Source organism: Nilaparvata lugens, chromosome 7 (assembly GCF_014356525.2).
Source record: "Nilaparvata lugens isolate BPH chromosome 7, ASM1435652v1, whole genome shotgun sequence".
Lineage (NCBI taxonomy): Eukaryota > Metazoa > Arthropoda > Insecta > Hemiptera > Delphacidae > Nilaparvata > Nilaparvata lugens.
In genome coordinates, this window is record NC_052510.1 from 42,626,083 (window position 1) to 42,641,911 (window position 15,829).

General features: G+C 32.4%; 2 protein-coding genes across 3 annotated transcripts in view; one reads left to right on the plus strand and one right to left on the minus strand.

Moving 5' to 3' along the window:
- Positions 1 to 15,829, plus strand: part of LOC111052254 (striatin-interacting protein 1) — a 37,544-nt gene that overhangs the window by 15,721 nt on the left and 5,994 nt on the right. Inside the window, exons 9-14 of the mRNA XM_039432812.1 lie at positions 872 to 988; positions 1,949 to 2,076; positions 2,676 to 2,903; positions 4,571 to 4,742; positions 6,993 to 7,197; positions 9,308 to 9,386. Of these exons, the coding sequence (XP_039288746.1) occupies positions 872 to 988; positions 1,949 to 2,076; positions 2,676 to 2,903; positions 4,571 to 4,742; positions 6,993 to 7,197; positions 9,308 to 9,386 (929 nt within the window). The remainder of the gene's footprint in view (positions 1 to 871; positions 989 to 1,948; positions 2,077 to 2,675; positions 2,904 to 4,570; positions 4,743 to 6,992; positions 7,198 to 9,307; positions 9,387 to 15,829) is intronic.
- Positions 10,699 to 15,829, minus strand: part of LOC111051094 (prostatic acid phosphatase) — a 34,990-nt gene continuing 29,859 nt past the window's right edge. For both annotated transcript variants that reach the window (XM_039432813.1, XM_039432815.1), the window contains 4 exons: positions 14,451 to 14,630; positions 13,774 to 13,897; positions 12,918 to 13,120; positions 10,699 to 11,823 (listed from right to left, as the gene is read on the minus strand). In XM_039432813.1, the coding sequence (XP_039288747.1) occupies positions 11,671 to 11,823; positions 12,918 to 13,120; positions 13,774 to 13,897; positions 14,451 to 14,630 (660 nt within the window). In that variant the 3' untranslated portion in view covers positions 10,699 to 11,670. The remainder of the gene's footprint in view (positions 11,824 to 12,917; positions 13,121 to 13,773; positions 13,898 to 14,450; positions 14,631 to 15,829) is intronic.

A 15,829-nucleotide genomic window follows, 5' to 3' on the forward strand; every position in this document is an offset into this window, starting at 1 on the left:
CCAAAATGTTTTACAACACAAGCTGCAAAATCTTCTGTATAGATCTCTACAAAAGAGAGTTAATGAATTGTACCATATTTGATATGCGTTTAAAATCTTGAAACCGTTGATCAAACTGTTGTCTCAACTCTGAAAGAATTGTAACGTATTCTTTGTTATTGCTGCGGTGCTATGTAGGATTTTTCTCATCATTGGTTTTCTTTAGACTGGGAAAGTGTTTATATTCAAACTGGAGGACATTCTTTTGCACGAGCATTTCTGTGAGCTACCAAAAACTACCCAACGAGCTACCGGTATCTCACGATCGACTGTTTGGCGACCACTGGTCTATAGACTACCGTATAGTCTATATCTAAAGTATTATCTTCTACTTCTATTATATCTATAATATGTTTACCTTCTACTTCCATCTCTAAATTTAAAAAAAATGCAACTTCAATATTTCTCAACCATTCTTTTGAATTCATAAATCTGCTCAATACAGTAATGATCATTGTTGGTATCATTATGCTGTACTCCCACTCATGTCAGTATCAGTATAAGTGTCCGTTACAGTGAACACATTATTCTCATGAGTTATAATGTGACAATTCTCATTAACCCGGCTGAGCGAGTATGAATGAGCGATTCCTATTGGAACTCAGGAGAATAATATTTTCTCTGTAACACACACACCGATGCTGATATATGGGGATCATGCTTTATTTTTTTACCAGTACTAGAATATTTTTTTTTGCTGATTCTATATTCATTCTAAGTGTATCAACATAATATATAATGAGTAATGATAAATAATGTGATGAGTCTCAGTGAAACAGAGCTTGATTTGATTCAACGTTAGTCAATAAATTGTGGTAATTTATGTTTGCAGCATATCTATACATCATTGGCGGAAATACAAGTACAACAAGAGGACGAATTGGCGAAGAGTCCCATCTCGTTGAAAGAGACCAACATAAACATGACTCCAACTGAGATATTGTATCAGGTAAGAGAGTTATCTGTATTAGATTATCATTATTTGTTTTCTTTCCCAATCCTCATTCAATTTACTTGTATATTCAATCTACTTGCATAAAACACAAACAATGTTTGTTCTGATTTTTATATCTCTATTTCATGATTTTTTTCAAAGTTTTCTATTGTCGTATATATTTTATTTACAATTGTATGTACACACATGTTCAACACAATTGTCCTGTCGTTAGTGGCAACCCTCAAGTCAGTTACACACACAACGATTCTTGAACGTTTGTTTTTTTGTCGTCTGTATAAAATCTACCAGATCAAATGAAACTTGGCAAACACATGAACATATCATAATTCTGTTTTCCAAGTGCTATGTTTACCGAATAGAATTTATAAAGTTGGCAAAAAATCGTACGTCTAAAAATCGATGTGTGAGTAACTAGACTAACACTTTATATTGCAATCAGTCTATTTCTATAATTATAGACTCATTCTTTTGAAGTTGATAGATGTACTCAGTCAATTATCTAAGTATGGTGTCTATATTGTGTTATTGTATACTCATTCGACTTTTTACTCTTGTTAAAGAGGGTGTTTACAAACTCCCAACTAATACACTAAGGGACTAGGGCATTGTTCTTGGGTAATAAACATATCTAATTTGTCCAGGATTCTTCAGTTAATCACACAGCGGCCATTTTGCTTTTTCACTTATTATTTTCTTCTAGATAACGGTTCAGCATAGCTTTGTCTAGCTGTTATAAATGATTGTGCAAAGTTTCAATTTCGTATGTTCAAACATTATTTAAAAAAAAGTGAAAAAAGTAAAATGGCCGCTGTGTGAGTAACTGAAGACTTCCGGACAATTCAATTATGCTATTTAGTCGATATGGTATTTATTTAAAGTCGATTTAATCTCATAATAGATTGTAGAAAACATGAAATACATATTTATGAGAAAATTTCTATTGGATTGCAGGCAATGCTACCAAACCTACCTCAGTACATGATTGCTCTGCTGAAGATTCTCCTAGCAGCTGCCCCAACCTCCAAAGCTAAGACTGATTCCATCAACATAATGGCTGATGTGCTACCTGAAGAAATGCCGTGAGTTTAGCATTATTTCATTTAAAGTTTTGATTGATTCATTCAATAATTAATTATCGATACTAAAAGGAATGTGCTCCCTTCTTATATTTCTGCCTTCAATTCATCTTTTTTCTCAATTTTCCTGCCAAAATCTTATCCCTCTTGCTCTTTTACCTCTCTCACTTTCCTTTTCCTCTTACCTTTGATTTCACTACTTTTTCAGCCTTCGTTATTATTTTTCAATCTTATTCTACCATTTATTCAGTCACTACAATTTTCTTGCATTATTCATTTTTTTAGTTCTCTCCTATTCATTTTTTAGTGAAGTTGATCTTGTTTTTTACCATCAGGGACGTTTACACAGTTAAAGATTAAGCTTTCGAGTAAACAATTTCAAAAAGTTTACTTTGATTTATATTTCTATTTATATTCAAGAGAAGCCTCAACGAAAAAAAAATTTTTTTCATCTTTGGTCGATGACTCCATTTTAACTAGTTTTTCAATGAATGATTAAATGAATTTATCATATACCTTTCACCTTCTCTGGTCGATTACTCTCTTTACATTCATTTCGACTATTTTTTTAATGAATGAATGAATTTCTTTTGAATGAACAGGATGACAGTGCTGCAGTCAATGAAACTGGGCACCGATGTTAACCGGCATAAGGAGATAATAGTGAAAGCGGTGTCGGGAATCCTGCTGCTGCTGCTCAAGCACTTCAAACTCAACCACATCTACCAGTTCGAGTTCATGTCGCAGCATCTGGTCTTCGCCAACTGCATCCCCCTCGTGCTCAAGTTCTTCAATCAGAACATCATGTCCTATGTCGGCACTAAGAATGTGTCAGTATTTTCAATGTTCTCTCAATATTAGTAGGCCCAATTTATTTCCATATGAATAAATTCAGGATCTTAGGAATCCAGTATCAGTATTTTGATTTATTCAACAATGATATTATTTTATTGAAACTAGTAGGCCTAGTTAATTCCTTTATGAATAATTTTGGGATCTTAGGAATCCAGAATCGGTATCTTTTTAGGTATTCAACAATGATATAAAACACATTATTATAACACATTTTATTCCATACTTTTAAATACTCATACTTATATATGCTTGTTAATAAGTCGTATATCGGCACTAAGAATGTGTCAGTATTTCATGCCTAGTCCACGTGTAGGTCCAGTTGCTGTCCCAGTAGGCTAGCCCAGCCTGGTAACCCAACGTAGATCAGTGAAGGCCAGCGGTAGCCAGCATTGGCAAACCAACCATCCACACACTAGCAATGGTCGACATTGGCCTTCATTGGGCCAACATGTAGATACGGCATTGAATGTTCTCTTAAAATTAGTAGGCCTAGTTTTTCCCATATGAATAATTTCGGTATATCAGGAATCCGAAATCAGTATTTATTTTTTCAACTCTGATAAAAACACATAATCATAAAACTTTATATAAGTGAATATTTTATATTTTGAAAATAACTAAGTAGTATAAATTATTATAATTTTCGTATTTGAAACATCTAAATTCGAAAAGTATGGTTTGTATAAATATTTTTAGACTGAAAATGTTGTTCAAGTGAGAACCTAGAAGACAGAACCCTATTTTTTACTATTTAATGTTACCTAAATTTGGGAGGGATATAGTACATCCTTAGTTTTTTTTCTTGATCTGTCCTTTCTTGTAAGAAAGAATAAATAAATATTATTTTTTGAATTTTTCATACTCATTAATGCTTATAAATAAGTCGTATGTCGTCACTAAGCAGTATTTGAATGTTCTCTCAAAATGAGTAGATTATTCCCACATTGTAAATTATTTGAATATTGAATGGATATCGATAGAAAAGATGTCAAGTAAAAGCAAATCAATCAATTCTTCAACCAGAATATATCATGACGTATGTTGATATTTTAAATGTGTGAGTATTAGAAATTTCTTCTGAAATTAGTAGTTTATGAAATGGATAATTCAAAGATCAAAATTGAATCACATCAGGAACGAATGTCAAGCAAATACATTACGATAAGAAACTGTTCTTCAACTCAAGTGTGAGTCACTTTCACAAACTGTGAGCATTCCTTGCGAATAACATCAATGCTTCCCATTCAAACAATAATAACTCAAAGTGAATGTCACTATAGAATACTATACTGTATGTCGGCACTATTAACATTTTATGTAAGTATTTGAAATATTCTCGCAATATTTGGTAGTGTACTCAAAAGTGGAAATAATAGTTTACATTGACATACAGTAAATGTTTTGGAGAGGATTGTCAAGCAAATACATCAAGATAAATCTGTTCGTCATCCAGAATACTAAGGCCCATAAATGCATCATTGACGTTTAACTCTGAACTTTGATTGCTTGTAGCTGTTCGCATTTATTTTTATCTTATTTTTGCTGAGGGTGATGATGCCCACATCAGCTCTAGGCTTGTAGGCTAGGTGGGCGATGAGGCAGTGATGATGATAAATAATGAATGTCGTATTTTGTGCTGCAGTATTCCAATCCTGGACTTTCCGGCGTGTGTGATTGGTGACCAACCAGAGCTGACCATTGACAGCCTGGGCATCGGAGACAACCAGCAACACTCGTGGCGAAACGTCTTCTCCTGCATCAACCTGCTACGCATACTCAACAAGCTTATCAAGTGGAAGCATTCGCGCATAATGGTCAGCCAAAAACACATTCTAACACATTTTCCGTACAAGCTCTTAGGAAAGTACATGAATAATACTGTTATGATATAAAGTGGAATGTTGTTTTGCTTTTTGACTCCAAGTAGGATCTAGTCATTATTTAAAATATCTACAAATATAAAAGATGATTTTATTAGAAATTGCAGTTAACCAACTGCTGGAGTATTATTACTGTATAATAATTATTCCAAATATTGAATGAAATCTATAAGAATATAACTGAGGACTACCGCTATTGCAAATATTGATAAAAGAACTTGTTCTGGGCGCAATTTTGAACAGTCTCATTCTTCAAATTTATTTCTGCTATTTAGTTTTTCGGTCAATATTTGCAGTAGTAAAAGTCCTTAGTTCTATTTATATAGCTTCCATTGGATATCAAGTAAATAAATTCAAGTGCCCTTTCTAAAAACTTTCAATTCACAACATAAATACATTTTGACTCTCTTGAAAATGGTATAAATGTTGAAACATGTGAATAAAAAGTTTTTGAGAAGGGTACTTGGATTTTTTCAAATTTCTTTATAAATAAGAGTAGCCTCACCAAAAAGTTAACTTTCATTGGATATTTGAATATAATTATTATACAGTTACAAATATTGAGGAATTCATTCACAAATATTCTGTTAAGCAATCGATTTACAAATATTCTGTTTCAAATATTGAGCAATTCTAGATAATAAAATATAGAACAGATAGCATGAGAAGATTTCCCATGGGGCGTATATGTTCCAAATTTCACTGTTATTTCAAGCCCATACATAGCTCACGTAGTTCTTTTTGAGAAGCTATGTAAGGTTTACCGAGCTCTCAAGCTATATTGTGGGATATCTTCAAATGCTATTATTTCTGTATGATACCAGTCAACGGTAAGAGAAAAGAGCATTTCAGCTCAACATCACTATCACAAGTAATAGAAAATAATTTAAAAAATCTGGTGTGGCGCACTCACACAACTTTCCTTGCCGTTATGAAAATTGATCACCTGACGCTAGTGTTCACGCGCATCTCAAGTCTATCTGAGCCAGCTGGTGACAGGACTATAACGCTGGAGACACACGATGTCTGCTATCTTTTCATAGTGAATGATTCAATAGAATCAATAGTTGCCAACAGTTTGCAATTGAATAATAACATTTTCTCGAATTTTGAGCTTATTTCCATTTTTAGGTGAAAATGTTACTGGACATTAATTGTAGAGATTTTCATGCTCAATCCTTTCTACTTGAAATTTTTTGTTTAAATTGTATCTGAAGACTGATGATTGGAGACTGATAATTGGGAATCTAAAATCAAACTTTGCATAGATGGGGCGAAGCTCCTGAAATTTTTACAGATTTGGGACTTGTGGCGGTTGATAGAGCTTATCAATGACTATTCTAGGTATAAATTTGATCAAAATCGTTGGAGCCGTTTTCGAGAAAATCGTGGAAAATCCTGTTTTTGACAACATCTTCGCCATTTTAGCCGCCATATTGAATTGCATTTGATTTAAATTGTTCGTGCCGGATACTTATAGTATAAGGACCTTAATTTCCAAATTTCAAGTTATTCCTTTAATTGGGAGATGATATATCGTGTACACAGACGCACATACACTCATACACACACACATACAGACCAATACCCCAAAAAAAAACACTTTTTTGGACTCAGGGAACCTTGAAACGTATAGAAATATAGAAATTGGGATACCTTAATTTTTTGTCGAAAGCAATACTTTCCTTACCTATGGTAATAGGACAAGGAAAGTAAAAAATGAGCCTGTTCGCATAGCTTTTTTACTTTGGCTATTTCTTATATCTACTTGCTATTCGAAAATAATGATTATTGAGCAATTCTACAGATACTAGGTATAATCTGAATGAAGTGAGTTGAGGCATCAGACAAAAATCATTCGCTCGAAAACCTGTTCAAATCCACGGATTAGCGAAAGTGAGCTTACAAATTCATGAATCGACTGTTTTGAATAAAATTAGTTAGGACCTGAGATTTCAGTTCTCCACACATTAACTAGTACGGTAATGACGTAGTGACCAGTCCACATTGAATAAAACTTGACATTTTTACAACCAATGACAGCCAACATATTATCAATCTTCATTACTCTAGTACGAGAGAACTAATAAATTAAACATTTCCAAGTGGAATTGTTTTTTTAACGTCATGTTTCTTTTTTTATTTTTGTCATAACGTGCCTAATAAATGTAATAAACTGTTTAGATGCTGGTGGTGTTCAAATCGGCTCCCATTCTGAAGCGCACACTGAAAGTGCGCCACGCCATGATGCAGCTGTATGTGTTGAAGCTGCTGAAGATCCAGACGAAATACTTGGGCCGACAGTGGCGCAAGTCCAACATGATGACGATGAGCGCCATCTACCAGAAAGTCAGGCATCGGTTGAACGATGACTGGGCTTATGGCAATGGTCAGTTGATTGCAAGAAAAACTTTTAAAAATATAACTACCTCAACGTATTTGTAAGATTAACAAATAAGCTAAAACTACAAAACAAATTTGTAGGATTAACAACAGCTAAAATATCTATTAGTTTCGTGAAAATCCAGACAATACTTGATATGCACTTTTTGGCTAATTTAACTTTTTCACTAGTAATAATTGTTAATTGGAATTGACAATACTTTTGAACAACTGTGTTCGACAACACTTAAGTGTTTTTATTCATTTATCTATTTGTGGTTGGGAACCCTTATAAAGGATCCACTCATCTCTCATCATCTTCGAGCCACCAAACTTGAACTTTAATTTAGGGTTATTAAAATAAGATACCTTAGGGATAACAGCATAATACATTTGTAATTTCATATATATAAATGATTGTGACCTCGATGATAAATTAATCTAGAGTTCTGGGGCAGAAGATAGAATTTTAGGTCTGTTCGACCTTAAAAAGATTACATGATTTGAATTCAAACCGGCGTGAGCCAGGTTGGTTTCTATCTATTTTAATTTATTGTACCTATATGAGTACGAAAGGACTTTAAAATTAGAAACATTTTCTGCTAATTTGGCAGAAAAATGTTAGGCCCACCGCAAAGTAGACCCATGCTAATCCACGAAAAGCAACCCATGCCGTGGGATGTTTTGTAAACCATTGCTATAGTTATTCATAATCAATCAGCTGACGAGTGGATTATTCATTGCATGTATTACACAGATATCTAGAGAAGCCTAGCAATGGTTTTCAAAACATCCCACGGCGTGGATTGCTTTTCGTGGATTAGCGTGGGTCTACTTTGCGGCGGGCCTAAGAACTCAGAATTTAATAACCTGTGGTGAAGTCCAATAGCGGAAGAATATTAGGGAGAAATGAGAGGTTTTTAAGAAGGAGATGAAATCAAAGGAAAGGTTGAAAAAGAAAATGTTTGAGAAAGTAAAAGGGGAAGTTTTTATATCATTTGATGTTACTTAATCACATGATAACTGTTTGATAATACAGTGCGTTCGGAAAGTCCCTGTGCACCAAGTGACATGACGGGAATAGTTTCACGGTTAGGTTGGTAGCGCTGTGCTGTTGCCGAACACAGCGAGACCTGTTAGTCGTCGAGTTGAGGTTATACGTGTTTCACTTATTGAAGTTCTGTTGTACATTTTTTGTTGTTGGACGCGATGGTTCTTTCAGTAGACAAAAGCATTTTCCTCGTTGAATACGTATTTCGTGAAGGTGATAAGTACATTGATTTAGTGAAGCGTAAATTTGCTGGAAAGTTTCCAGATTCAATTATTCCTCACCGTAATGCAGTACGAACACTGATTGAAAAATTTCGGGCAACTGGCTCTGTTGAGGACGCTGAACGTAGTGGTAGGCCCCGTAAGCTAGACGAACAAAAGCTACTGGACATTTATGATTCATGCTTAGTCATTTCTTTATACATATTTTCATTTTTCCGTAGTCACAATTCCACTGCACAGCGACTTTCCTTACGTACTGTATAATAAGTTTTTTACTCAGTTTAGTTTGTTATCTACGTAAATAAAGATGGTTGCTTCAAATGGCTGAGAATTAAGATATTTAAACATAACCCATATCATCTTTAACATCACAAAAGCGATATCAGGAAACAGGGTTTGTATAGGATTATCCATTCAATTTTCAGGATTTATTGACTGGAGGTGTCACTAAAGTGTGTTCCTGAAAGATTCCACTAAATATTAAAAGTCGTTACTGGAGTGACTCTGGTAACACCAAAGCTATTTTTTGAAATTGGTACTTCTGTGAGTAATAGATATGAGTAAAATCATCGTTTGGGTTCATTGAATAATGATAAATAACAAGGACTACTTTTAGTTATAATAATGGAATGGAAATAGTACCCTCACTTTTCAAAAACACCTTTTACTTGAAAAAACAAAACAACATAATTATCTTTGTCAGGTATTGGTATTATGATTGTAATTGCAAACTGAATGATATCAGTAATTAAAATTATACAGATATTTCAATTGTGTGCCATCATATTGTTTCTTTATAATGTTTGTGCTCTTAAATGAAATGGAAATATTTTGATTCTTTCTAGATATCGATGCGAAACCGTGGGATTTCCAAGCTGATGAATGTGCTCTCAGAGCATCAGTCGACAGATTCAATAACAGGAAGTGTTCCAAGCCCAAGTCAATTGGGACCAAGTATTGAACTATAGCTATATTTAATTGAAAATGTTAACACTGGTTTAAAAAGAGGTTAACAGCCTTGACGGTCATATGTCCGGTTTCACCAAGCTCGGTCAACACATTTGAACATGCTCATATCAGGTACGCTTTACAGTGAGCGCACTGACTTAATGATTTCTATAGCAATAGTTACTATTGATAACTCCAGTGCACATTTATATATCGCACCCGGATCGACCATTATCAAATGTCTTGGCCGATCTTGATGAAAACGGTCCCTCAAATATTAGCCAAGTCTTTTACTGCACCGTACTATGTTTTGAAGCCTTCCATTACTTTACATCAGTAATACTCAATGTTCAAAAAATGGCAAAATGAGAAATTATAATAGCAAGGTTGAGTGACATCTGATTGCTTGTGTTTGAGATTCTACTTCAACAGTTTCAAGTGAATCAAGTAAGTCTGTAATGCTTATGAATAAAATAGTAGCGCATATTGAGGTGAGGCTCATAATGGTTTGCGAAAAGTCATAAAATAATAAAACCAAGTTCTACACTGTCTTGTATTGTTCTACACTGTCACTGTCAGACTGCAATAATATCATAATTTATTAGACACTAGTCAGAAAATGTCTTTATCAAATACGAACCCTTCAGAAATAAAACAAAATTATCAAAAATATGTGTTATAATAATGAAACTTTGTTAGCTAGTTTCCAGGTTGAAACAACAGCATAAATAGTTGGAAAATGAGGATTTATTTTGTCCAATTTTTCGTATCTTAAACAAATTTACGTCTTAGATCAATTCAATTAAAAAATCACTCGATTGTCTAAATATCATGCTAGAAAGAGTTCTTTGTAACATTTATCTAGCTAGTAGTCTTATTTGAATCATAATTATATTTTTTCTGTTTAATGCCACTTTTCAATTTAATACAATCTGAAGTAGTTAATCTGAAGTAGTGAATTTAGACAAATTCATGGAATTAATGCCATTTTTAAGTATGACTTGATTATCATGGAAGTGAATTATTTTATTCTTGATATACTTTATTTGCTTGGATTGAATTTGAGACATATTCTACTTATCTGAAAGTGATCCCTTCTCACTTTTTCTGCAATTGTAAATAATTCTTACAATAACTATATTACATAATATGAACACTTATGGATGGTAAATAACGCCAATAGGATAAATAAATATAGTATTAAGAATCTATCCAAACATGCTATAGAAATAATATTAAAAATAAACTAGTGATTTTAGGAAATAATTTTTTATGGTAAAACTCCGACTTGTCAGCAATCTGCATTTATTAACCAATAAGTACTTGGATTTCTGAATTCATTTATATCACATAACAATGTCACAAACATCATCCATATGAAATATCTACAAACATTTTTCTATTCTTGGAAATTCAAGCTCTCTATGCTACGGAAAATTCAAAATTAACCAAATTGTCTTTGATTAAATTGAAATACACTCTTTCGTCCTAAATGATAGAAGTTGTTCACAATCTGTGAAAAGTTGTAAAAAATCTTTTCAATTGACTGATATTCTTGTAAAATTTCTAAATTATTTTCCATGTAAATTACTATATTCATATTTTCACAATAATATTCTGATTCTATTATTATTGTTTTCTTTAAAATATCTCTTGACAAATTGAATAACAGGTATTAGTCAAGTCACAATCTGAATAAATCTACGTAGCTTAAATAAGACTTATTGTTCAATTTGTTAGTTTTTTTTAATACCTGATTTCCATTCACATCCTCCACAATAAATTTTTCATATTTTATCAATTTTTATTTAATGACATGTTGTTACAACAAATTCTAGGAACATGGCTTTCATACAATCAATGAATCGCTGGTTGATTTCTCATTATCCAAAGTATCTAGTTTTATGAAAATTAGTATATTGTTACATTAATAAAATTGAATAGTTAATATATTGATTTATGAGGAAATTTATATACAATGCTGTAAATTACATTCAATGACTAAAGTACTGCATTTTTCATAATAAAGCAAAGCTTGTGAAAACAAACTATTCTCTTTTCATTATTATTATTCACACTGCATTTCTTGTTATTATTCACAGTCCAACTATTTTTTTCCATTCTAGACAAATTTTAGTCGTGAAACTGTCAGCATTCGATGTGATTGTTGGTGAGGACATGTAGCATTGAAATGTGATAAGGTATGTTGTCAGTTTGAAGGGAATCCTCTCTTTAGAAAGTAAGTTATATTGTTAGGATATTATATTGGGTTGACTTGGCACTCCTGGTTCCAGTTTTCTGGCACCACTGGCTCTGTAGCTTTCAGCAATTTTTCCAGAGGACATAGAGTTTCACAGTAAGGGAATTTCAGCTCTTTGAATTTCTCTGAGTACGTTTCAGCCAGGAAAAACATCTGTAAATTGAATTAATCAGAATATCATTTGAAATAGTCATTGAAATTGATAATAATTTATTTAATAAGAGCAATATTAGTTGAAGTAACTAGAAAATACATTAAACTATGTGTTTATTGTATTGCGGAAAATTATATTCTACAATTGCCCTGATATCAGTTTTAAATCTATTTAATAATTTGTACGGTATTGATACCTATAAAATAATATGGCTCACAATTAATACTACCACTAATTTTTGACATTGTAATGGGTAATTAGCTGTGAAGGTGATATTGTAGAAAATATACATTGAATAAAAACCCTTGAAATTGTCACAACCATATTTATATACATTAGAAGATTTACATTTTACATAACTGAAGTTACGTAATTTTTCAAAGTTAATTCAGTCAGAATCACAAAATCAGATTCATTAATTTCCAATTAATAAAATTTATCGAAATTTTGAAAACTGGCCATTATTGTACCCTGAAAATGATAATTATTGATAAATTGACATTTATTTAGTGTTTAAATCTATTTTATTGGAGTGATCTGTGATGTAGTGGATGGAGTGCTTGCGTAGCAGCCTAGAGATCCATGGTCATCACCAAAAGGTTTTGAACAGGTCACTCCCTCGTTATCGGATGAAATCTCTGTCCCGGCTGAAGTATGACAGTCGTATGGCCCATTGATGGCTTAAATGATTTATTCAGGCTAGGTGAAATTTCCGTGAGGAACTCCCACCAATAAATAGCCAATCGAATATTATTATGATTATGCATTTATAAATTATAATTTAAATAATATATATATTATAAGAAAATAATATAAATTATAAATTTGTGCATTTATTGAATGCTAATGCTGAATACGTTATAATGATTGAAATAAAATCGAATTAATATGCTATCAACTACCCTAAAGTCGTTTGAATAATAAAAATCTAGAAAGAATTCTCCCTATTTGCAGTTGCAGAAGTCTCAAGGTAGTTTACAAGCCAGCCTACATTATCTAATATATTCTGCGTTTAATAAATAACTAATATAATTTATAGGGCTAATAAACCAGTATGAATACAAGAATGAATAAATATGCAATATGAACTTACTTTGACAAAATACTCCTGACCAATTTGGTGAAGTTCAAAAATGAAAGTTGCTCCATATTCAGGTAGTATCATTTCTTCAAATCCCAGAGTCCGATACAGGCTGACGATACCGGTATCATGTATGGAGTAGAAGAAAAGTTTTTCTTGAGCTTTTCCGCTGGATTTAGACTTGAGGTTATTGAGGATCTCTTTCAGAAGTGGCCCTTGAAAAAAGAAAAGCGACAAATTTTGTCGAGAAAAATAAAATATAGAAATAATCAACTCTTCAACTTTACTTTCTGATTCAAAAAAAAAATATTATTTGGATCTTGGCATTTAATTTTCCTCACTCCAAACCAAGGTCAATTATGCAACTCAACCGCTAAACATAAAATTTTATTTAAGATAAACTTCACTTTTGTAAAAATTTTATCAAGTTTACAAATCTCTCTAGTGTAATACTAGGATGGTTAATAGATTAATGGTTGCAATGGGAATCTTAATAATTTAGGCATATTTTTTTACTCTCCATGGTTATGATTATATGCCTTTTGTAAAAATTTTATCAAGTTTACAAATCTCTCTAGTGTAATACTAGGATGGTTAATAGATTAATGGTTGCAATGGGAATCTTAATTTAGGCATATTTTTTTACTCTCCATGGTTATGATTATATGCCTTTAATTGAATTTTCAATCTGTTGTACCTTTCTTTTTTGGGACAAATTTCATTATTTTGTTTTATTCAAATTTTCCATTTTATCCTAATATAGTTTTTCAATAATAGATTTTCCTTCATATTTCAATAATTTATTGTATGATTAATATCTTATCGGCAATAATCATACAATATCTTATTGTATGATTATGACACTCACCACCTCTTAGCCTCTTGAGCAGATTAGTCCAAGTATTAGTTGCTATACTCAGCTGCACAATTTTCCTCATCTTATCTGGGAATACGGCATCTGTCCATTCAGGAAGTGTGTAGCCATTTACTTCCTGAGGAAAGGTTCGGCTTTAGAACACTGGAGAATAGTTTTATGCTATCCCTTTTTTTTAGAAATTATTAAATAGTTTTTTGTTTCAGTAGCCTAAGCTCTGGAACTATTATATTCCATGATTATTACAGTGAAGATTATTAATTTGTTTATCCATCTAAAACTGTGATGTTTACCTGAACAAACTATTTTACAACTATTATACCGACATGTAGACAATTATTATTATTTATTCGAATTGTTATTAGTTATGTGTGACTATTTATTATTAATTTGGTTCTTATATCCAAATAATTGTCTGCATGACAGTACAAAAGTGGAAAGTCGTTATAAAACTAGTTAAGTTGATTAGTATTTTTTAGTTGATGGTGATGCTCAAATAAACTCCAGACATGTGCGTGGTAATGGGAAGGATTGTAATGATAAGGTATAAGTGGGATTTCAGCCTTAGGTCGGTTCCGAATTCCACCTAGATTATTGAAATAATCAGCAATAATATTTTTCCTGGTCGTGGGCTGTGAATAAAATTATGATTGGCTCTAAGTTTAAATTACCTCACACTTGAGTGTTGAATAGAGCTTCCTTACACCACCAATCGTGGAAACCTTTGTTCCTGAGTTTGTTGTCAGATAATTGTACAAATCTTTCAAAGAATCTGAGAGGTTTGCGTCGATTTGTTTTTCAACTATTGATAGTTCTTCTTCGAATTTCGGGCACTTTGCTTTCCCGTTAACCTGCAAAGAATATAGTTGGCTAATTCATAACAAACATCAAAAAATGATAGTCCAAATATAATTCATTACAAATATCGAAAAATCATAGTGCAACTATAATGCAATGTGAACACTAATAATAGGCTAGTACTAGCCTGTAGAAAAATAATAACTGCATATAGCGCATAATATATACAGAGTGAGTCATACTGTATGTATGGGAGCCCTTCAATAAGTTGAAGACTGTTGTAGATATAATACCGTAACTTCCAGGATAAGTTATTGGTCGAATACTCAACCTTTTGAAGTACAACTGAATTTCAACCCCTCATAAGGGTGTGACTTAGGGGTTGTAACTGGAATATTTCAAATGTAAATATCCATTGTGTGGTACATCATTTTAAAGGCCTTCTCAGTACAAGAAATATGACATCAATAAAAATTTTCTATGATACGTGTATCCAAAATAGCGACTGATTGAAGTTTCAAGTAAAAATTAAAACTTCAATCAGCCGCTATTTTGGATACAAGAATCATAGAAAATTTTTATTGATGTCATCTTTCTTGTTTCGAAAATGCCTTTAAAATGATTTACCACAAAATGAGTGTTTACATTTAAAATATTCGAGTAACAATCCCTAAGTCACCCTCTTGTAAGGGGTTGAATTTCAGTTGTACGTCAAAAGATAAAGTATTCGACCAATAACTTATCCTGAAAGTTACAGTATTATATCTAAATTAGTCTTCAACTTATTGAAGGGTTCCCATACATATAACTCACTCTGTAAATTTCCAGAGGACACGTCATGCACATTTGAGTATAGGTATAGGTCCACCGATCTTGTTATACAACTCAATATTCTATAGCTACTGAAACACGTTCATTATTTTCAAATGTCCAGTTTATCTGATAACTTATTTAGGCTATTCGTTGTTCATCCGCAATACTAACTCGCATGCTTTGTTGTATTCATTCAATACAGACCACATTTCAATATAGGCTACTAGGTATAAAGTATTATACTGTTAGAAGGGGTAGCAATATTCTTTACAAAACAGCCTCCCAATAAAAATCTCCTGAACATAGAACTTTTCCTTAGACAATCAATACCGTTATAGGTTCTCCTGTGATTGGGTCTTTCTTTAGCTAATTTTATCAGAAACATGAAAATCGTTATACCTTAAGAAATTACACATTTTGATCGACTATAAATCAAATT